At 43.6% G+C, this 23,404-nt stretch overlaps 2 protein-coding genes across 3 annotated transcripts in view; both read right to left on the minus strand.

Moving 5' to 3' along the window:
* Positions 1-17,924, minus strand: part of VEGFD (vascular endothelial growth factor D) — a 32,600-nt gene extending 14,676 nt beyond the window's left edge. Inside the window, exons 1-2 of the mRNA XM_012933586.2 lie at positions 17,824-17,924; positions 1,838-2,048 (exon numbers count right to left, since the gene is read on the minus strand). Of these exons, the coding sequence (XP_012789040.1) occupies positions 1,838-2,048; positions 17,824-17,913 (301 nt within the window). The 5' untranslated portion in view covers positions 17,914-17,924. The remainder of the gene's footprint in view (positions 1-1,837; positions 2,049-17,823) is intronic.
* The window catches only part of PIR (pirin), a 93,075-nt gene continuing 85,855 nt past the window's right edge, over positions 16,185-23,404 (minus strand). For both annotated transcript variants that reach the window (XM_055123117.1, XM_055123116.1), the window contains 2 exons: positions 21,849-21,915; positions 16,185-19,042 (listed from right to left, as the gene is read on the minus strand). In XM_055123117.1, coding sequence (XP_054979092.1) covers positions 18,927-19,042; positions 21,849-21,915 — 183 coding nt within the window. In that variant the 3' untranslated portion in view covers positions 16,185-18,926. The remainder of the gene's footprint in view (positions 19,043-21,848; positions 21,916-23,404) is intronic.

Consider the following 23,404-nt stretch of genomic DNA (forward strand, 5'->3'; position numbering starts at 1 on the left):
ACAGAGAAAGCTGAACCTTCAGACCTCTGGCTCCAGTGGATTCTAGACTATGACTCCAATCATGTCAACTCATTTAGACACACAGTCAAACACAGGAGCACAGAGAGTCTTCTGCACGCTCATGCCCTCTGTGCTGCTGAGCGACTCTCCCTGCCAATACATTGCTGTCCCGTAGCCACTATCTCCTATATTGTCACCACAGTTTACAAATTGGGTGGCAGGAATAACTCATTTTGGCTTAGGGATCCATTTTAATCACGGGATAGAAACCTAGTCTTATGTCACTTAGGGATGCTTTAATCAGTGACGGACCACATGGACAACGGTGGTCCCAACAGACTCTAAATTGCAACTAAGCATGTAAGAGGCTGGGTCATTCACGTTTGTGCAATTGCACCGTAAGGCATGCAAATCACAGTGAAATGGCCTAACTGCATTTCTCAGAACTGTCCCTGTCCTTAAGTAATACATGGCTGGGATTCATCTGCACTAGGTAATCGTATGTTTGTGTAATCAACAACATCATAGTGGCTCCTTATGTTGTTTTAGTATGTCATCAAAAAAGTTAATGTCTAGGGGGCTGAAGCAATAGCATAGCGGGTAGGGCGTTTGCCTTGCACGTGACCGACCTGGGTTCGATCCCCAGCATCCCATATGGTCCCCTGAGCACCGCCAGGGGTGATTCCTGAGTGCAGAGGCAGGAGTAACCCCTCTACATTGCTGGGTGTGACCCAAAAAGCAAAAAAAACCAGTTAATGTGTAGGGGAGCGGGACATAGTACAGTACAGGAATTTACCTTGCATGCGGTGACACAGTTTTGATCCCCAGCACCCCATATAGTTTCCCTGAGCCCTGCCAGGAGTAATCCCTGAGCACAGAGCCCATGGAAAATCTTGAGCATCACCAGGCATGGTTTGCAAAACAAACACAATGTGAGTGCCATATTAGAGACCACACAATCATATTAAGCAAGCATTTTATCCCTCACAACACAATATATGTGATACTTTTCCTAAAAAGAAGTTCTAAGCCTTACGAGGGAACAATCACTGCCTTTCTTTCATTTTATGTTATTTTCTACAATGGAGTTTGGAGTCTTTTGTCAGGTAAACTTGGCCCTTTATTATTCATCTAGTATTGGCAGTACGCATCGTTATAACTAAACTTCCAACTTCTACTTTTCATTTTTACTGAAAAGCACAATTTTGCAGAAAGAAAAATTTTATACCTCATTTACTAATTTCTACTCATCTATATGGCTGTAGAATGGTTGTTGATAAATACTCAGGTGGTTGTATTTTTTAAATAAACAAATGGTTGTTTTCTATTAAGAACAGTTTTCTGTGTCCCTTTTGCATCAATGAATTAAATAGCACTGTGGCAGTGACATCCCGTTCATCGATTTGCTCGAGCGGGCACCAGTAACGTCTCCATTGTGAGACTTGTTACTGTTTTTGGCATATTGAATACGCCACAGGGAGCTTGCCAGGCTCTGCCGTAGGGGCGAGATGCTCTCAGTAGCTTGCTGGGCTCTCCGAGAGGGGTGGAGGAATCAAACCCGGGCCAGCCACATATATGTATTTATTGCAAAATTTTCTTTTGGGCTGGTGTTTGACCTCCAAATCATATAAACATACTTCTCTATGGGGCAAACACAGGAAACCATCCATCAAAATCCTGGAATTGGAGGACTCCTTTTCTTTTACCTGATATTTATAGGGTCCTATTCAAACTTTTGGAAGAAATTGGGGCATTTTTCACTATGTGATAAAGTGCAAGAAGCCCTCCCACCCCCACATACAAACACACACACACACACACATGCACACACACCTACCTTTTAGAGTCTCGATGTCATAGAAAGTTGCTGCAAACCTAGTGGACCGATGGGACGCTGAGCGCGAGTCTGTGCTGGTAAAACTTTTCAGCTTCAGTCGGCATCGCCACAGCTTCCAGTCTTCAAAGTGTGTGATCCGAAGCAGTTCCTCCAAACCAGAGGCCGCCCTGATCTGCTGTTCAGATCGTTCCAACATTGACCGAGATGCCCGCTTTAAAAATCAAACCGAACCAAAACACTGGTTTAACAGCAAGTTACTAAAACTTTAGTGTGTATTGATGTGCTATATGGCTACTTCTTTTTTTAAAATTTTTTAAAGTTTTTATTTTATTGAATCACCGTGAAAAAAAAAACACAAAGCTTTCAGGGGCCGGAGTGATAGCACAGCGGGTAGGACATTTGCCTTGCAGGCGGCCGACCCGGGTTCGATCCCCGGCATCCCATATGATCCCCTGAGCACCGCCAGGAGTAATTCCTGAGTGCAAAGCCAGGAGTAACCCCTGTGCATCTCCGGGTGTAACCCCAAAAAGCAAAAAAAAAAAAAAACCACAAAGCTTTCAGGTTTAAGTCTCAGTCATATAATGATTGAACCCCCATCCCTTCACCAGTGCACATGTTCTACCACCAAGAACCCCAAAATACACCCCTCCCACCTAGCCCCCACCTAAGTAGCTGATGATCTTCACTTTATTCTCTCTACACTTTGAATACATTCAATATTTTAATAGAGAACTCACTATGATTGTTTGGAATTTTCCCCCAACAATCAGGCCTGCTGAAGTCATCATTTAATAATTTCTTTTCATTGCTGAGAATGAAGACTCTATAAACTCGCGTGGCTGCTCGAGGCCGCACAGTTTTGGATTTCTGATATTTTAGCTCAGTTCACAGTCTAGATGCATTGCTGTAAGAAGCCACTCTGGGTGTATATGGCTACTTCTTACAAATGCTAATAGAGCTGAGAAGAAGAGAGAGATGATATTCAAATGCATTCTTTTTTTTTTTTTTTGCTTTTTGGGTCACACCTGGCGATGCACAGGGGTTACTCCTGGCTTTGCACTCAGGAATTACCCCTGGCCGTTCTCAGGGGATCATATGGGATGCTGGGATTTGAACCCAGGTTGGCCGCGTGCAAGGCAAATGCCCTACCCGCTGTGCTATCTCTCCAGCCCCCTCAAATGCATTCTAGTCACTATATCACTGTCATCTTGTTGCTCATCGATTTGCTTGAGCGGGCACCAGTAACGTCTCCATTGTGAGACTTGTTGTTACTGTTTTTGCATATCGAATACGCCACGGGGAGCTTGCCAGGCTCTGCCGTGTGGGCGAGATACTCTCAGTAGCTTGCCGGGCTTTCCAAGGGGCATGGAGCAATCGAACTCAGGTCAGCCGCGTGCAAGGAGAAAACCCTACCCACTGTGCTATCACTCCAGCCCATGCATTCTAATACTGAGGAAAAAACAGTATCAGGTAGTGCTTTTGATTCATATTCTGCTCAATTATGATTGGATCAGAAGAATTCCCTGTTCCTCAAAATATTTCAAAATAATATCTGAGCAATGGTATTGTTTTGTGTGCATCTTAAGTCCCAGAGCTGTGGATGTGACTTTACTGGGGCAAAAGTTCTTTGTGAATCACGTTAAGGATTTTAAGATGAGATGACTGCTGATTATCCAAATGGGCCCTAACTACAAAGACAACTGTCCTTAGAGGAGGTTTAGAGGAGGCTGAACCCCCAGAGTAGGACAGTGTCGTCCTGTGCACATCCTAACCCCCAGAGCCTGTGGATGTCACTGGAATCTTTGTGGATCTTGTTAAGGATATTAAGATGAGATGATTGTTGATTCTCTAGGTGGGCCCTAAGTACAAAGATAACTGTCCCTACAAAAGGCTGAAGGGAAGATACAAATCCAGAAGAGGTCAGGAACACGGAGACAAAGGTGAAAGGAACTCAGCCAGTGTTGCATGAAGCCAGCAGAAGCTGGACGAGGCAAAGAATGATCTTCCCCTGGAGACTCTGGAGGGAGAGGCGCTGATGGCTTGGTTTCAGAAATCTGGATTCCAGAACTGTGAGACAATGCGTTTCTGCTCTTTTCAGCCATCCAGTTTTTGGTCATTTGTTATGACAGCCACAGGAAATTAACACCATTTTTTTAAATAAAAAAAATCATCCTTTTTTTTGTGACAGGAGCAAATCACAACTGTTTCAGGAATGGATCAACATGTGGCCTTTTCTGATAAAATGAAATTTTTGGACTTTATGTGAAAAATTTGCCTTTCACACAGTTGCACAATCTGTTATACAATATGTGGATCTGTGAGTAAAGATTTGGCCCACGAAGGCATTCAGTATGTAGCTTAACTGTTCAAAATCGCGGCCAGAAAGAAGGCGCAGAAGGTGGGACACTTGCCTCGCTTTTGGCTGCATTGGCCAACACCAGGTTGATCCCTGGCACCAAGAATATGCTCCCCTAAGCACACCAGAGGTCACTTTTAAGCACAGAGCCAGAAATATATCCTAAATTCCACTTCTCTCCTGTCCCCAAATAAATTGAGGGATTGGTTACCTATAAAATACTAATACATGTGTACAAAGAAATACTATGCAGTCATCAAAACCAATGGTGCAGAGGTGTACTGGGACAAAAGTTACTGAACTCCTCTCAAGAATGCGATGGATAGGGGGCTGGAGCAATTGCACATCGGGTAGGGCGCTTGCCTTGCACAGGCCGACCCGGGTTCGATTCCCAGCATCCCATATGGTCCCCTGAGCACCGCCAGGGATGATTCCTGAGTGCAGAGCCAGGAGTAACTCTTGTGCATCACCAGGTATGACCCAAAAAGAAAAAAAACAACCAAGCAAACCAAAGAAGAGTGCGATGGATAAATGGTAGGTGGTCTGTCTATGACTGAGGGCCCAGACTCTCTGTGTTAACCTTGTGGTTACTGGGTTTTGTTTCACTGGGTGGTTTAGATTTGCAGTCTGGGAGGATTTTTAGAGCTGCGGTGGGCAAGAAAGAGACGGAGGATAGTATAGTCATATGATGGAAGGTGCAGAAACAGATCAGCTCTCTGGTGTGGGGGTGAATTGAGGGTAACAGAGATGAGCACACGAAATATTTCAGTGGGTGATAAATGGACAATGTCCTCCATTTTCCTTCAAAACTTTAAAAATCAGTATTAGAAAGTATGATTTTTTTTAAGATATGATGACAGATACTGCCAGTTGCTTAATGTTCAAAGTATAATTTTCTTACAACACTGCTTCTGCTTGAAAATAGCTCAGCAGTTTTAAAAAATATTTTATTAGACTTAAATGATTTTTATTTATCAAGGCAAATTTTATTCAATATCATCCATAAACATACCCTCCTGCATGGTTTCACAGCTCCTCTAAGGTTTTGGTTCTAGCTCATAAATATTCTTAGAATATCTACCCATGAGAACTCAGGAGAAAATCTCCAATCTCTGGATTGAATTACAGCTGTTAAGTGGCTTGGATGGCTTTCCTCATCATTCAAAATGCAGTGTTGATTCCAGGGTGGGAACTAAGTCAAGCATGCTTCCAGCCTCGTAACTTACAGCCTAGTGTGAAATAACTCAGAAATCACAGCCTGTCATTTTGCTATCAGAAGAAGAACTAACAGTTCAACAGAAATCTAATAATTAATTCAGAGTAAGTCATCAGAGCATAGGTGTCCAGAAAGTCCAGACTAGCTCTCAGTTTCCAAGACTTTCTGCACTGGTTGATCTTGTCGAACTAACTTTATGTTACCTGTTCAGGTAAGAAAAGTTAAAATCAAAAAGTATAACTTGGGGGCTGGAGCGATAGCACAGCGGGTAGAGGGCTTGCCTTGCACGCGGCCGACCCGGGTTCGATTCCCAGCATCCCATATGGACCCCCAAGCACCGCCAGGAGTAATTCCTGAGTGCGGAGCCAGGAGTAACCCCTGAGCATCGCCTAGTGTGACTCAAAAAGCAAAAAATAAAAAAGTATAACTTGGATTAGAGAGATAGTACAATGGTTAGGACATTTGCCTTGCATGCAGCTGACCAGGGTTCAATCCCCGGTACCACTTCTGGTCCCCGAGCCCCCCAGGCATGATCTCTGAGGCAGAGCTAGGAGTAAGCCCTGACCACCAGGTGTGGCCCCAGAGCCAAATATATGTCTGTATATATATACACATATATATGTATATATATATAATACACACATATACCACATCTTCAATTATTCAATAGGTCAAACCATTGAGTTCAAAGGTTTAAATGACAAAAACTTGGGGCTGGAGCGATAGCACATCAGGTAGGACGTTTGCCTTGCACGTGGCCAACCCAAGTTTGATTCCCAGCATCTCATATGGTTCCCCAAGCACCGCCAGGGGTAATTCCTGTGTGCATGAGCCAGGAATAACCTCTATGCATAGCCAGGTGTGACCCCCCCAAAAGAAAATTTAAAAATAAGTCACAAAAACTTTGCCAAAGAAGATACTCACAATTTGGTCCTATTTTGAGTCCTAATCAAAACTAATTACTAAGCCGTCTGCAAGAGAATGGAAGTCAGAAGCAGGATTTCCAGATCTCTGATTTTTATTGTACTAGCATGTATTCCCCCTAGTTAATTCATGGCTGTTAATAATTTCACCCCTAAATAATAAATCATTCAGGGCTGGAGTGATAGCACAGCGGGTAGAGAATTTGCCTTGCACGTGGCCGACCCGGGTTCGAGTCCCAGCATCCCATATGGTCCCCAAAGCACCGCCAGGAGTAATTCCTGAGTGCAGAGCCAGGAGTAACCCCTGTGCATCGCCAGGTATCACCCCCCAAAAAAGCAATAAATAAATAAATAAATAAATAATTCTCTGACGCCTTGTTCTAAATTGTGAATCATTATAAATTGTGACAATTAAAGTCTTCGTGAAAATTTTCACATTTTGGCGCATATACCAGTTTTCTGTACATAGATTCCTAGCCTCTTCTCCCCAGCATGGACCACTACTGAAGCTGATGGATAATTGGTGTCATTACTTGTCTAGTACTTGTCCCCCCAACTGGTTTATAAGGACCGCTAGAGGAGTCACGATGTCTTATTTGCAAAGTAATAGAGCCAACGAAGTCTATATTAAATGGATGAATAATCAAGTTGATTCATCCATAGCTTTAGAAAATGCAACCCTGAGATTATTCATTTATTCTAATGACATCACATATCTTTTAAATATCTTCCTACAGGTGTCTGCCTTCCAGACTCTAATCAAATGCTATTTCTTGCAGCAAATGTTCTCTGACGTCCCTAAACTAGACCCAATTACACATGAACAAATCACATTTTCCTTATTAGACTGCAATCTCCTTGAAGATAGAATACATGCCTGATTCATTTTTTTTTCAACTCAAAAAGCATAGACTATATATCTGATGAAAGCATTTATTACAGATAGGCATTTGACAAATTGGGACTGGGCTAGGTTTGTGTGGTCTAATCTTATTTACAGAGCAGTAGTGCTTCTCCAAAATTATTGTGTATGCTAATTGCCTAAAGATCTTATCTGATGTGGTAGCTTTAGGGTGAGATCTAGCCTGGGGCTCTAATAACAAGTCCCAGGGCCATCTATGCTATTAGTTGGCTAAATTCTCTTTGAGAAGGGTTTGGAGTAGAGGTTCTCAACCTGAAATCTACCAGCAAAGACGCTTCAGAGCAATCCTGATGCTTGGAACCCATCCTCAGAGATGCTCATTTTGAGTCTGGACTGCAGCGTTGCCATCCAAATTTCAAAACCGTTCCTGTATGCTTGGTAGTGTCTAAGGCTTTCATAACCTTGTTGGTACTGGGACTGGATAGTCCAGCAAGTAAAGTGCTGCTCTTGCGTGCCACTGACCTGGGTTTGATCCTTAGCTCCACAAATGGCATCCTGAGCACCTCCGGGGGTGATGCCTGAGCACACAGCCAGGAGAAAGAGCTGACCACCTCCAAACCCAAAGCGCCCTTCCCCCCCACTACAAAAAGTTGCTGTTATTTTCTTTGGTCATACTGTTGGCAGCAATCAGGAAGTTTGGTGCAAAGAAAGTGGGCTGAATGGAATTTGCATATTCACAATATCTGGAAGGATGCAGTGAGCTGCTCAGAGAGCTCATTTCACATAATTCCCCCTGGACTTGTTATTGACAAGCATGGCCTGGGGGCCCAGGGCTCGGGATACTCCCCCTGAAGTTGGATGAATGACAGACTGTCAACATTTTCCCTTTGCAAGTGGGTCTGGGGTCTGGGGGTGTGCAGATGGAGGTGCAATATCAATTCCCTCCAATTCCCGGGTTTCACTGGAGTTCTCATTTCATCTTCACTTGCTGGTGAATGTTTAGCCCAACCCAGCGGAATCTGTCTCGGTTTGGGGTTCAAGTCCTGCTCCAGGTTCTACAAACCTCGTGCCTCCTGCTGTGACTCTGCCCAGGGCGTGTTAGACCATTGAATGCATGGGACATCTGGGGAGGCTCTCTCCCCATTCTTCCCTCAGGGAAGTAACAGGTCCTGAGGAAGCTCTGCCTGCAGGAGCAAACCACTGCTGTCCAGGAAGATGGCTTATTGGAAGGGTAGCACTGCACTGCACTGTCATCCTGTTGTTCACTGATTTGCTCGAGCGGGCACCAGTAACGTCTCCATTGTGAGACTTGTTGTTACTGTTTTTGGCATATCAAATACACTATGGGTAGCTTGCCAGGCTCTGCCATGCGGGTGGGATACTCTCGGTAGCTTACCGGGCTCTCCAAGAGGGATGGAGGAATCGAACCCGGGTCGTCCTCGTGCAAGGCATAATGCCCTACCCACTGTGCTATTGCTCCAGTCCAATTGGAGGGGTGAGAGCACAAATTCAAATAGTTCAGAACTGGCTTAGCAGGCTAGAGGAACTCTAGAAAATGTGCTTATTCTCCCACCTTGGGTATTCAGTTCATTCAAACCCTTCACATGAATATGTTAGTGACTTTCTAGTCTAGCTCCCCACTGGGAACATCCCCTTTGTCATGCAGTCAGTGAGTGGTCAAGCAAAATATGCCCATCACCCCACCCGGATACCATTTAGCAAAGACAAAGACCTGAGCTTCTGGTTTACACAAAGAGATTCAAAAAAATTAGGAATAAAAGCAGTCAATTCCCAGAGGTTATGTATTACCTAATTTAATTCATGAGTCTCAAAAATCCCAAATTAAATTGTCTGCCATAAAGGAAGGGGGAGGGTTGGAATGGGGGGATACTGGGGACATTGGTGGTGGAGAATGTGCACTGGTGGAGGGATGGGTGTTCGATCATTATATGACTGAAACTCAAACAGAAAAGCTTTGCAACTGTAGCTCATGATGATTCAATAAAAATATTTTTTTAAATCCCAAACTACAGCTTCATTTGTGAATCTCAAAAACCTCAAACTACAGTGGTCTGGGTCACGAGACCAAAAAAGGTTGCCAGAAGTTGTGGGTAAGAGGGAGTTAATCATAAAAGAGCATTGTGAATGGCTTTTTCTTGAGTCCTGATTATAGTGGCAGTTACTCAATCCTAGTGCTTTTATTTATTTTGTTTTGACTGAGGACTTATTACTCCTGTCTCAGTGCTCAGGGATAATTCCTGGCAGACTCAGGGGACCACATGGAGTACCAGGAAGGGAAGCCGGGTCAGCTGCACACAACTACTACCTCTACAACTACTACCTCTCTGGCTCTTGCAGTTACTCAGGTCTCTAACCATGCTCCTATTTCTAGAAGTGAAGGGATCAGATGGGAAAGATGTTAATTTGACTGTATACTAAGTTAAAAAAGCAAGTTGGCTTTGAACTTGGGCACTGCTTCTTTTGATATTTGCTGGAGGGTCAGTACAGACCTTCCTGAAACCTGCTTCTCCTGGTGTGTGGATGGCTGAGCTAGGACTACGCGTCTCAGAGAGTTTATTCAAGGATGTCAGAAAGAACAGGCAACAAATAAAGTTCCTGTTTTCCTTTGTCAGGGGCGGGACATTTTGTTCTGTGTGGAGATTTTGGCGTCTGAGTTTTCCATATTCTTTAGCAACCAGAGAAGTGAGTTTGGAAAAGAGCAAGAGGGAGCAACGCCATAGTAACTACACATAAGAGTCAGGGATGTGGTACAGGGGTCAACTGCATGCCTCGACGTGTGAGGTCCTCTGTTCCATCCCTCTTACAGCAAAAAAAAAAAAAAAAACCCTTTTCCAGAATAAATCAAGGACAAACTCTTTTTTTCCTGTCATCTCTCTTTCACTTTCTTAAACATTTCTCCAAAGTTGATTTTTCCAGATAAAAGGCCAATTTAAGAGTTGGCCAATGAAAAGGCCAATTCAATCTTTACATCTGCCCTCTTTTGGATACCCACCCCCCTCCACGATCCGTGCTCTGACAATACTTGGCCAGCTGAGTGTCTGGTCACACTTGGCAGCACCGTGCAACACTGGTTTGGTCCTGGTGATAGGACACTGCAGCTTGGATCCAGCAGGGCCATACCTGGCGGTGCTGCTGTCAGTAATGCAGTAAGTACCAGGGATCAAACTCAGGACCTTGCGCGTGCTAGCCTTGTGCTGTACCCCTTTGAGCCATCTCCTGGGCCTTCTACCTAAGTCTTTACAGATGGAAGAAGGCAAAATCACCTAGTAATTGAACCTTCGGGTTTTGTCATGTGAGTCTGGCATTCTCGCGGGCAGACAGTATGCAGCGGACCTACTGAGATGGGAAGGGGAAAGACACTTGCCAAGCGTGGCGGCGGTGGCCACAGCTGCTGCTGGCTGGCTGAAGGCCTGTTCCTTCTGCTTTGAAATCCTGAAGTGTTGGGTCTCATGCTGCTGGACGCCCTTTGACCTGGGCAGCTCTGTGTTTCGTGCACATTGAAGAGAAACGCAGGGTGTTTAAACTGATGCTAACGAGGCAAGAGCCACAGTACAGCGATAAGGCTCTTGCCCTGCACACCGCAGATTGGGTTTGACGCCCAGCACCTCATAGGGTCTCCCGAGCCCACCAGGCGTGATCCCTGAACAAAGAGCCAGGAGTAAGCCCTGAGCACCACCAGGTGTGGCCCTCCCACCAAAACAAACAAACAAAGGAAAGGAACTGAAAATTCAGGGCAAGCGGGTGTGCATGTGTATGCACATAGTGTCTGTCTGTGTGTGCAGAGTTGTTTGAATATTTCAAGGAACTGAGGAGGCGTGGATGCCCAGGCTCCTATACCTGTGTTTTGCAATCTTTTTCCCAACCATGTTCCTCTTTGGACCTTGGTTCTTTCCTGTACTCCCCACCCTTGTCCTACCAGTTGCCCTCCCCCCAGCATTGTGCCGTGGTCCCCCAACTTATGCCATTTTCACCTGTGGCCACTTGGAATATCACTGTAGCACTGTAATCCCGTTGATCATCGATTTGCTTGAGTGGGTGCCAGTAACGTCCCCATTCATCCTAGCCTTGAGATTTTAGCAGCCTCTCTTTACTTGTTCTTCCCAGTGGTGCCGAATTGGAGGCTCTTTCAGGGTCAGGGGAATGAGACCCATCATTGTTATTGTACTTGGCATATTGAATACACCATGGAGATCTTGCCAGGTTCTGCTGTGCGGGCAGGATGCTCTCAGTACCTTGCCAGGTCCTCTGAGAGGAAGAATTAGGCTATAAGAGGTCTGCCGGAAGCTTTGTTTCATAGTCTCTGGATCTTGGTTGTTGATGGGATTACACAGAGCTGGGGGCAGTTTGTGGGTGTGGCTGCCAAGCTACTGGAAAATGGAGGGTCTGGGTGGAGGAGGCCCAGTCCCCATCCAAGCAGGCTTGGAGATCTCAGCTCCGGGTCCCGCACACCTGGGTTCCTCTGCCAGTTCCTTCATGCGTGAGGCTCGTCCGAATGTGTGGAGAGGGGCCTTGAGCATGGCTGTGGCTGGGTTCCAGAGGTCTTCAGCTGCGGGGCTCTGCTCAGGGTGGGGAGGGAAACTCAACCTGCCCCGCTCCAGGGGGTACTGGTGAAGACAGCCAGGTGCGGGGGCAAGAGACTCTTGCCTTGGAATATAAGTTTGAAAAAACGTATTTTCAAAGGAGCTCCACTGCAAACTATGACATCACAACCAGCCAAGTTTTCATGATGCAGAATACTCTCAAGGTAATTGCATTCTAATGCCCTAGTATCTTGGTAGAGACAAGAACTAATAGCAGGAGTGAGAGAAAAGGGCACCCGCCACCTCAACAGCCACCTAAGAAGGTTTTTGTCTCATCTCTGTCCTGGTTTATGCACACCCTCAATGATACAGTTCTCTGCCTTCACAGCTAGACTAATCTTATGGATCGGAAAGAGCCAGACACAGAAATGTACTCAGAAACAGTTTCCTTTTGCCCCTGCCTATTACCTTGAATCTAGTGTCCCTGTCTCACACCACTAATTAGTTATTGGCATGACACATGTGCCTGAATCCTAGATCTTTTTATGTCAAATTCTACAGGGAAGCATCCATGCGCTCAAATACTATATTTTCATCCCAAAAATTGTTCATAAGCAAAGATGGATACATGAAGGAACTCATTCAACAGTCAGGTTTAAGTTTATTTTATTTTTTAGAGTACATGTGTATCTATAGTAAAGGTTTATTTAAACTTTTAAATGAGGAGTTTTTACAGTGTTGGGAATTGAACCTAGGATATTGAGTTATTGTTGTTTTAGTAAATAAGTTACACAAGGAAAAACATAAGGAGAATAAATGTATCTTGGATATCAAATATGCTACTGGAGGTAAAAGTATCCGAATAGTTGAAAGGGGCTAATTTACATAAATATGTACATAGGGGTATGTAATTCAACCTACACAGTCACAAAGAAAAAATTCATGGAAAACATAAAAATGTATCTCATCCTCAAGAAGATTGGTTTATTTTTATTTTTATTCTTTATGTGGTTTTGGCTTGGAGGCTCAGGGGTTACTCCTGCTCTCAGGTATTACTCATGGTGGTGCTCAGACGGAACTATATGGGATGCCAGGGATTGAACCCGGGTCAGCTGGGTACAAGGCAAGTGACCTCCCTACTGTACTATCACCCCTGCCCCCCTTAACAGATTGTTGAGTCATCTAACTAGCATCAAGGTCATTGGACTTTCCTGTTCCTGGCTTTGAAAATGGAAAGATGGAGGGAAGCAGAGAGTCTGCTTCCTGAAGCTAATGACAGAAGGTACACTCTTAGTTGTGTTATTCAACTCACTTAAAGGATAACTGCAGGAGGGGCTGGAGTGATAGCACAGCGGGTAGGGCATTTGCCTTGCATGCGGCTGACCCGGGTTCGATTCCCAGCACCCCATAAGGTCCCCTGAGCACCACCAGGAATGGTTCCTGTGTGCAGAGCCTGGAGTAACCCCTGTGCATTGCCAGGTGTGACCCAAAAAGCAAAAACAAAAAGACAATTGCAGGAGAAGGCAGGCGACACAGCCTTCACTCAAGGAAGTCTTGAGAGGAATGTGGCCTCTTGTGAAAGTGAGAGGATACCCCATTCCTGTGGATCTTGAACTAAATCCAAGTTTGAATGACTCCAACACCCATCATCACCCAGGGGATTTCAGAAAGAGGGGGCTAAACAATGGTGAGGGGAAGAAAGAGAGACGTTTGGCCACAAAAGAATTGGGAAAGTCTAGAAGAACCTAGCACCATTCTATTATCACCTTACTGATATATGCCTGCCTCGCTGCCTGGGATTGTGACAGAGATTGGCTTTCCCAGGTAGCTTAAGGACACTCCAAAATTCCTAGTGTTTATGAAACGAACTGGAAATAATGCTGGCCAGAAGGTCAATGTCAACAACAGGATAGCGAGGTTGTGGGTATTCATTTACCAGCAGTCCAGAGAGTCCACACTATAGTCACTCAGAAATGTTGCACACAAACGTGAGACGATGTGGCTGGAGCGCCATAGAGTTGTGCAGTGCACATACTGTACAACTGTATAGAACTCTCCCCGTTGTGTTTTTTAAAAAACTGGAGAAAATAAATACAGGAATAAATTCCATATCTAGACAGTTCACCTGCATGGTGAAACCAGCATAGGCATTGAATTGACCCTATTTCTAGAAGCAAGTATGTTCCTTCTAGATTGATAAATATAGCAGCTCAATAGTAAACACATTACATTTGAGTTGTTATTTTTTCAAACGGGGGCCAGGGAGATAGCTCAGAGGCCCAAGATGCAAGCCTTGCGTGCTTGAGAATCTGAGCTGAATCTCTGGCACTGCATGACCCCCAAGCACTGCCAGTCTGGCACTTCTGGGCCCAAGCAGCATTACATGGCTGGGCCAAACTACTGCACCCTCTGGCCCAGTTAGCCGAAGACCACTAGCAGTGCACTCCTGGGCCCTGAGCCACGTTTGGGAATTATTCCATTTGAAAAAATTAAAAATAAGTACAAAAAGAGATCTCCAAACAGATGGATCTCAGTTCAGAAATTCCATGCATGGGTGGCCCCTAAGAGCTCCCCAAGTACAAGTCTGATGAAGCTAGGATGCCGGTCACTGAAAGGGTCTTTAGCACAATTGTCAGGAAAGTAGGAACAGTTTGCAGAGTGGCTGCAGAGCAAATGTTCACAGACTCATGCAACTATAATCAGGACCACACTTACTTCAGCTGAAGAGCAGAACATTCCAGGCTGGAATGTGATGGCAGGGCAGAGTGGAGTGGGTGGAGGGTCCCCTAGGGACAGAATTGACCCTGGTGTCCAATTTGGTCAAAGTATGATGACTGGATTATGAATTTATTTTTGGCTCGGAGAGCCATATGTGGTTGACTTATTAGAAGGCTTCTTTAAGACCTTCACTACTGGGTTCCTAAACGTCTCCCTAAACCTCCCCTCTTCTAGCCCCCTCTTTTCCAAATTGGACACCAGTGCCAATTCTGTGCCTAGGGGGCTAGAAGAGGGGAGATCGGGGGATGTTTAAGCATCCAGGAGTCAAATTCTTAAAGATGCCTTTTACTAAATCAACCACTTTGGGCTCTCAGAGTCAAAAATAATTAATTCATAATCCAGGGCTGGAGCGATAGCACAGCAGGTAGGGCGTTTGCCTTGCACGCGGCCAACCTGGGTTCGATTCCCAGCATCCCATATAGTTCCCTGAGCACCACCAGGGGTGATTCCTGAGTGCAGAGCCCGGAGTAACCCTAGTACATTGCTGGGTGTGACCCCAAAAGCAAATATATATATATATATATATATATATAAACCAATGATAAGACTTTTACCATCCTGCATATGCTAAATTTTAATTTCAACAAGAACATTCATAAGCATTCCTAAATGAAATAAGAAACATGTTTCTCCTTAGATTTTCTTCTAAGAAAAAGTTGGGGACAGGAGAGATGCAGAGAATCTCAATGGTAGGGAGCCTGACTTGTAAGCATGAGGCCTAAACTTGATTTTTCTGGTCTGGGGCCATACGGATGGTGCTCAGGGGTTACTCCTGGCTCCACACTCAGGAACTACTCCTGCTGGTGCTCATACAGGATGCTGTGGGGACCACACTTAGGTGGGCCTGCTACGTGCAGGGCAAGTGCCCTACTAACTGCGCTGTCTCTCTGGCCATAGGGTCAGAGTTTGATCCCTGGCACCATCCCACATGCCACGCTGTCCTGTCAGCAATGCCATTCGGGATCCTCAGCACCGTGGCACAGTTTGAGAGTTCCAGTGCACTTGCACCAAATCTGTGACACCCCCTCCACCCCCACGCATAGCAACAACAATGACAGCAAAAAAGGATGGGAGGGGGGGAAGGGAAAATTTTCCAAAAGATAAAAAAAACTTGGGGATAGGGAGGGGAGGAAAAGTTTAATAAGATTTAAAAAACTTGGGGATAAGGTGGGGAGGAAAACTATAATGTGAAAGGTATAAGTCAATATGATTCACATTCGCATTCACTGCAACCCAGAAAGAGCTATGCCAAACTTCTGGTTCACTCTCAGTAACTTTTATGTCAGAAATCCTTCATTTCTTTGACTTGGGTGAATGTAAGTTCAGACTATGTAGCTTCACATTTAAAGAAATGGATATACTGGGTGGTGGGTGTGGTGTCCATGAGAATTATGTCCACAAGAAGCCATTAATATTAGTATTACAAGCAATTAACATTAGTATCAGAAGCAATACTGCATGGAAGAGCCTGGCAAGCTCCCCATGGCGTATTCGATATGCCAAATACAGTAACAATAACAGGTCTCATTCCCCCGACCCTGAAAAGAGCCTCAATTGTTGGGAAAAACGAGTAGGAGAAGCTGCTAAAATCTCAAGGCTGGGACAAATAGAGACATTACTGGCACCCGCTCGAGTAAATTGATGAACAACGGGATGACAGTGATACAGTGATTATAAGTAATAAATACAATTTTATTACAAAATTAAAGGAACTTCACATACAAAGTCAAATGCTGATAGTATTATTAAGTACATAATGTCACTGCTTCCATGTTGAAAGACATGTTTGCAATGCCTGGGGCTCACTTCCAATGGTGTGTGGGCCATGTGCTGCCAGGGGATTGAACTCCTACATGCAAAATAGGCACCCCATGGTCCCAAATGAAAATATATCCAACCTCACTGTGCCCAGGACACCTAAGAGTTCTCCGTGTCCGTGCTCTTTAAGAGAACTGATGCACTGCATGAATGTAACTTAGTTCCAATATATCAGAGTCTGCTCTTGTATCAACACATCAACTAGCGCTTTCAAAATGATATGGAAAACATTTAAAACTCCATGCAGGAAAAAAGTCCTGGGATTAAAAAAATACTCTATGAACAAAGTTCATTTAAAGGATTCCCGAGACCTACAAATTTTCAGGAAAGCCTACACACCCTGAAAAGTCTTGGGTGTTTCCAGCAAGTCTGATTTCAACTCCTGTCACCTACGTTTTGAGTGCACAATGATCCAACACCTAGGCTGGTGGCAATGTCCCGGAGCCCAGAACTGTGGTTATTCCAGGCATATTTGGAATTTAGAATCTTAGGGTGCTGACTGCAAGACAAGTTGATTACTCCACCTTCTTCAGCCTTTTGCAAGATATTTTCCCCATGAAGTTTTAGTACAGGAGCGTTCCTCAAGTACTGTTTCCCTGATATGTATATCTCTTGTTATATACTGTGGCCATAACAAAACGAAAGCTTTTTACCCACAAGGACTAATTTTCCCCTGTTGGGGGTGCAATTACCCCGGTTGAAAACACATATCCCAAGAGTTTACAAAAATTCACACCCACATTTGACTGTTCACAGCCAGAAACTTCTAAATCAATAACAGTTTTGTACTACCTCAGTCAAAACAATTCTATCAGAATCATTTTCAAAATAAAAAGCTGAAGAAAACATTACCTATGAAATACCTAGAGCTGGGGGAAAAAATTAGTCAACGTGTCCTAGCTCATTCTTTTGCACTATTCTCAACTCACAGATCTTGAGACAATTGCTCCTAGACACACTGATTTTACTGCTGAACCTGACAAGATTCATATAACAACAAATAAAAGTGACTCCTGAGGAAACATTTTTGCATATGGTGGCAAAGAGGAACTCGGACCAGAGCAAAAACGCCTGCAGAAAGCTCTCCGATTAGAGCGGGAATGATCTAAACCAAGTAAGCTAATGTTGTCTGCTCTCAACTCAACCAACCTGAAAATAAATGGCCCACAATGTTAGCTGTGTCTGAAGGACGAAACAGGGGCTTCATTAGAAATCATTGTGCTCGTTGCATATGCAGCAGAGGAGAAACTCCCCTCATCTGAAAAGCTTCCAGACTACTCATGTTCTGTTACATCTCAAAAAGACCCCCCCCACCCCACTAAGCCTAAAAAAACAGAAGAGTGTTAACAAATGCGGGCTAGAGGCTGCCCACAATGAAAAGAGTTTTGCATTTTCATAGGGTCTCAGAGATTGTGGGGGCAGAGGAATTTAGTCCTCTGCATAAGCCAGTTAAAAAGGAATCCACACTGCAATAAAAAATGGGCTCACCTACCTTCACTGGTCCGTGGTCATAACTGGAGCCTTGTACCAACTGCAGATAAGACATCATGAAAATATTCACCACGGCCCACTGTCTGTACATTTTGAATGTTTTAAAAGCCACTGATTACCAAGCTGTTGACATCAGGCAGCTAGAGAAAACTGTTTCAAAAGGCATTCTCCAGAAGGAAAGTTCGAAACCCCAAGACTTCACATGGAAAAAACAAATAATCGGTTGTGATCAAAATCCAATGAAACAACTTCAATTAGTCAAGGTAGATTTTTGCACAATCTCATGGGGTGGAGGAAGACAGATGAGAAAAAATAAAAACAAGTAATGTTCTCCTGCTCCGAACGTGATCAGGAGGTGGACATGTCTTCCCCTTGAAATGAGAAAGCACTCTAAATTCATTTCCTATCCAACCAATGACAAAAAAATCTCTGCAGCCTACGCCCCAGGTTGGAGTTGCTTTGGAAGGAAGTGGTGTGGCCACCAGTGTTTGCAGTCACAAAAGGCCGGACCCCAATTCTGGATTCCAACTTCACTACCGCATGGAAGCTTGCAGAAGCATGTGTCTTAAATCAGACACAGATTCTGGCAGGAAATGCAAGGAAGTCTTGGCTGTGATCCTGTGTGTCCCTACCAATAGCAGGGCAGTTTGAGAAACTGACTCAAGCTCTGGGGACTGCTGTTATTTTCATGCAGATAACCTGTAATGTGAAACCCACGGAACCTGGACTAGGAAGAGACCTCAGATGGTAGTGAGAGCAGAAAACAGCTGATTTGTTTCTTAAAAAAAAAAAGCAAACTCTCATGCTTGCACAAAGACATAGAAAGCACCCATATACCTCTGAAAAGACTAGTGCACACAAAATGATTTTCCCAACAGCGATTTAGTGACTTAGGCCAAAATGAAGAGCACTGGTTTTTAAAGAAGCAGTCATTTGTTTATTTTCTCGTGCCTGGCAATACCTCATGCACATTATTATAGAAAAAAACAACAGCTATTACTTTGAAAGCATAACTAGATCAGCATGGGAAAGGGGATGTGTTAGCATACTGAATGCTGTCAATCGCCAAGTTCCTCCAGGGAGAGACACCTGCTCCTGTGCCTTTCACTGGTTTCCGATCTTTGATTTCCAGGTTCTGGCTCGTTCAAACCCATTTTTGGCATTTCTGAAATCAAGAATAGCCTGAGAAATCTCCTCATTGGTGTTCATCACAAATGGACCTAGGACAAAAAATGACAGTTAAAAAAGCTCTGCATGACAATTGTACTTTTATGTCACTGTCACTGTCATCCCATTGCTCATCGATTTGCACTTAGGAGTTACTCCTGGTGGTGCTCAGGGGACCATATGGGATTCTGGGAATCGAACCTGGGTCGGCCACATGCGAGGCAAATGCCCTACTCGCTGTGCTATCGCTCCAGCCCCAACTTAAAAGATTTTCACCTCTTTCCCACTTATTATATTTTATTGCATAATCATTAGCACATGTTAATGTATATTAATGAATATTGGGTATTCTGTGCATTCTAATGTTGCCCCAAAGACAATTCAGCAATAAATAAATTTGTTTTTGTTGGGGGGGTCAAATCCAGTGATAGTACTGAAACTTACTCCTGGCTGTGTGCTCAGGGATCACTTCTGGTGATGCTTCCGGGGGACCATATGAGATGCTGGAGACTGAGCTCAGGTGACCACATGCAAGGCAAGCACCCTACCCATTGTACTATTCTCCGGCTCTAGCAATAAATGATTTTCAAGTAGTACTGGCAAAATTTTTTCAAAGTTTCATATCCACCAACTGGCCACACTCCAATTTGGAGGGAGGGGAAGCCATGCGATGATTCTTTAAGTTATAGTTGCTGTTAATAAAGATTAAACCTACTCAATGTGTCTGCAGGTTTCCACAGAACAAAGTACTTCAGAATCCTTTTTCTCAATTTTATTGAATCACCATGAGATAGTTACAAGCTTTCATGTTTGGGTTACAATCTCACAATGATCAAACACCCATCCCCCCACCAGTGCACATTCCCCACCATCAATATCCCAGCTATACCCCCCTTTTCCACCCTCCCCCTGCCTCTCAGGCAGACAATATTCCCCATACTCTCTCTCTCTCCTTTTGGGCATTATGGCTTGCAACACAGACACTGAGAGGTCATCATGTTTGGTCCATTATCTACTTTTGGCACACATCTCCCATCCCGACTGATTCCTCCAGCCATCATTTTCTTAGTGATCCTTTCTCTATTCCATCTGCCTTCACCTCTCTGCTCATGAATCAGGCTTCCAGCTATGGGGCAATCCTCCTGGCCCTTGTATCTACTGTCCTTGGGTGTCAGCCTCATGTGATGTTATTTCTATACTCCATAAATGAGTGCAGCCCTTCTGGTCTGTCCCTCTCTTTCTGACTCATTTCACTTAGCATGATACTCTCCATGTTTATCCATTTAAAAGCAAATTTCATGACTTCATCTCTTCTAACAGCTGCATAGTATTCCATTGGGTAGATGTACCAAAGTTTCTTTAACCAGTCATCTGTTCTAGGGCACTTGGGTTGTTTCCAGATTTTGGCTATTGTGAAGTGCTGCAATGAACATACAAGTACAGATGTCATTTCTACTGTGCGTTTTTGCATCCTCGGGATATATTCCCAGAAGTGGTGTTGTAGAGTCATATGGAAGCTTGATTTCCAGCGCAGCCAGTGTCCTTTGTTTTTGTTTTAGGTTTTTGGGCCACACCCAGCTATGTTCAAGTGTTACTCCTTGCTCTGTGTTCAGAAATTACTCCTAGAGAGCTCAGGGTGGAGGTGGGAGCATATTGATTGCCAGGGATCGAACCTGGGTTGCAAGGAAAGTGCTCTACCTTCTGTACTATTCCTCTAGCCCTTTGTTGTCATTTAATTGAATGAAACTTTGCTGTGAAAATCAGATACTTGAGAAATGAAGGTTGAATGCTATAGCCTAGGCAGGGCATGATTTAATGCTTTTCCTTTCAGTTATAGTAGAACAAAAATGATTACGGTTTAAAAATCAGAGTTCTCTGAATGGATGGTCAGCTTGAATTTTTTTCTGAGATCATTTTGTATATCTGATAATTCATGTTGGGCAAAGTAATGTAATGGGATTTTAATGCATGCCAAATTCAGTAACTTGTGAAGATGTATTATGTATAAGCACTTCTTTACATCATAAATTAGGTTGTAAATGTCCTTCATTTAACAGACAATATTATACATAAGTGTTACTGATATTTATTCCAGAATTCTTTGCCTTCGAGTATAGTCATATTATACAAAGATTGACTCATATATTTTAGAAAATTCCAAAGGAATATTCTTAAGAATTTCTTATTTTCCACCAATAGATTACAAGTCACTGCTAAGAACCTAAGACAAAAATAAATGACCAAAAGTTTGTTCTGTAGAAGCTGGCAGACACGTTAAATTTACAGAATCATCATAGATTTCATGCTAATTTTTTTACCAGAATTGGAGTATGACCAATTGGTAGATGTGAAACTTCTCGGGGGAGGGGAGTCAATCGATTACTAGTTATTACTAACTTTGGTAAAGATGAAAACAATATTCATGTCCCAAATAGACCACAAAATCTTTCCACTTTATTATTTCCATTTTTTGTTTGTTTGGGGCTGTACCTGGTGGTACCAAGGATTACACCTGAGGCCTGTGCACGCCACACCTCAGTCCATTCCTTTGAACTGTTTCACCAGTCACCACAAAACCTTTTTAAGTTGAAATCTTCTAGGACCCAATATAAAAACTTGGTTTTTGTCTTCCCCATAGTTCCAAGTCAAAATATCCTAGACAGGATCTGTTTCTTGAAAAGAGAGTCAATATAGAAATAAACACCAGGTGTATCCTTTCCTATAATCACATAGAAATTGAACAATTTTAAATCTGCAGATAGGGAGAATGGACAAAATCCCAGCTATTCTTCCCTCAAATACTACGCATGTACATTAACTTTCAAAGAAAAAGAAAAATCACCATAATGTGAGGCTTACCATGTTGGACAACTGGTTCTTTTATTGGCTCCCCAGCAATGAGTACGAAGTGGCTTATCTCAGGATCCTAAAGCCAGCAAAGAGTCAAACAAGAAACATGCTTATTTTTGAATGTCAAAATGGGAACAATACAAAGTTGACATGCTGGCCAGTGGACAATGTTCCTAAATCTGAATGTGAATTCCAGAAATATTTTCCGTGCAGCACTCAATATGGAAATACTTATCCTTTGAGATCTTTAGTAGCAATTAGAACTCAAGAACAAGTCCAGACCACCAAAATATTAACCTTCTCAAAGAAGGGGAAATTTAAATAAAGATTTTCTTTAATTGGAGACATCATTAAGACTAGCTATGTAATTGGCTTGGCTTATTAGAGGGCTGATAACTTCCCACTAGCAATCTACTTTATTTAAATGCAAAATTATTTATGGAAGTCTAAACGTACAATTTTGTTACTACTGACATTCATGACTATTGGTGTAAAGTATGTTCCAGACATGTTACACTAAGTGGAACCTTCCAAAAACATCTGAGGAACATCTGCTAAGGCAAATTCCTCTCTAAAAGGGTCCTGCTATGTTAAAATTTATGAACGTTTTTGCTTAGAATTAAGCAAGATAATTTCTTTTCCCAGAAAATGAAATAAAGCTTTTTGTTTGTTTGTTTTGGGACCACACTCAGTGGTACTTAGGCTTACTCCTGGCTCTGTGCTCAGAGGGACAGTATGGGATGGTGGGAACCTAACTCGGGATGGCTACATGCAAGGCAAGTACTTTACCCATTGTGCTCTGTCTCCAGCCCCTAAATTCAAAGGAACTGTAATCATGACATTCAATATTCCATGTAGGTACAGAAAAAGCATATTTTTTAAAATTCGGTGTCACACCTGGAAGTTCTGGGGGTGGAGATGCAGAAAAAGCCAGGGACCAAACTCAGGACTTCACATATACCTGTCATGTTTTTGACCACTGCAAAACATGGTCTCCTGGCCCGGGAAAGATTCATTTATATACCATTTTCCCAGAGATTTTAGCGAGTTGGTTTTTTGTTTTGTTTTGTTTTGTTTGTGTTTGTTTTCTGTCTTTGGGTCACACCTGGCAACGTTCAGGGCTGCTCCTGGTGATGCTCAGGAAACCATATGGGATACTGGGAATAAAACCTGGGTTAGCTGCATGCAAGGCGGACACCCTACCTGATGTACTATCTCTCTAGCACCCTTCCCCTAGTTTTTTTGGCTTTTTGGGTCACACCTGGCGATGCAGAGGGGTTCCTCCTGGCTCTGCACTCAGGAATTACTCCCAGAAGTGCTCAGGGGACCATAGGGGATGCTGGGAATTGAACCTGGGTTGGCCCCGTGCAAGGCAAATGTCCTACCCGCTGTGCTATCGCTCCAGCCCCTTCCTGGAGATTTTAAATTGGCGATGCAATCCTTTTCGAGAGCACTTTGACTATATCAATGCAAATCCCCAATATTATTGATGTCCCCTAATCCCACAATGACAATTTTGGGAATATTGTGTGAGGGAATAATCAGTTTCACATTGGCAGTACTGT

Source organism: Sorex araneus, chromosome X, assembly GCF_027595985.1.
Source record: "Sorex araneus isolate mSorAra2 chromosome X, mSorAra2.pri, whole genome shotgun sequence".
Classification (NCBI taxonomy): Eukaryota; Metazoa; Chordata; class Mammalia; order Eulipotyphla; family Soricidae; genus Sorex; species Sorex araneus.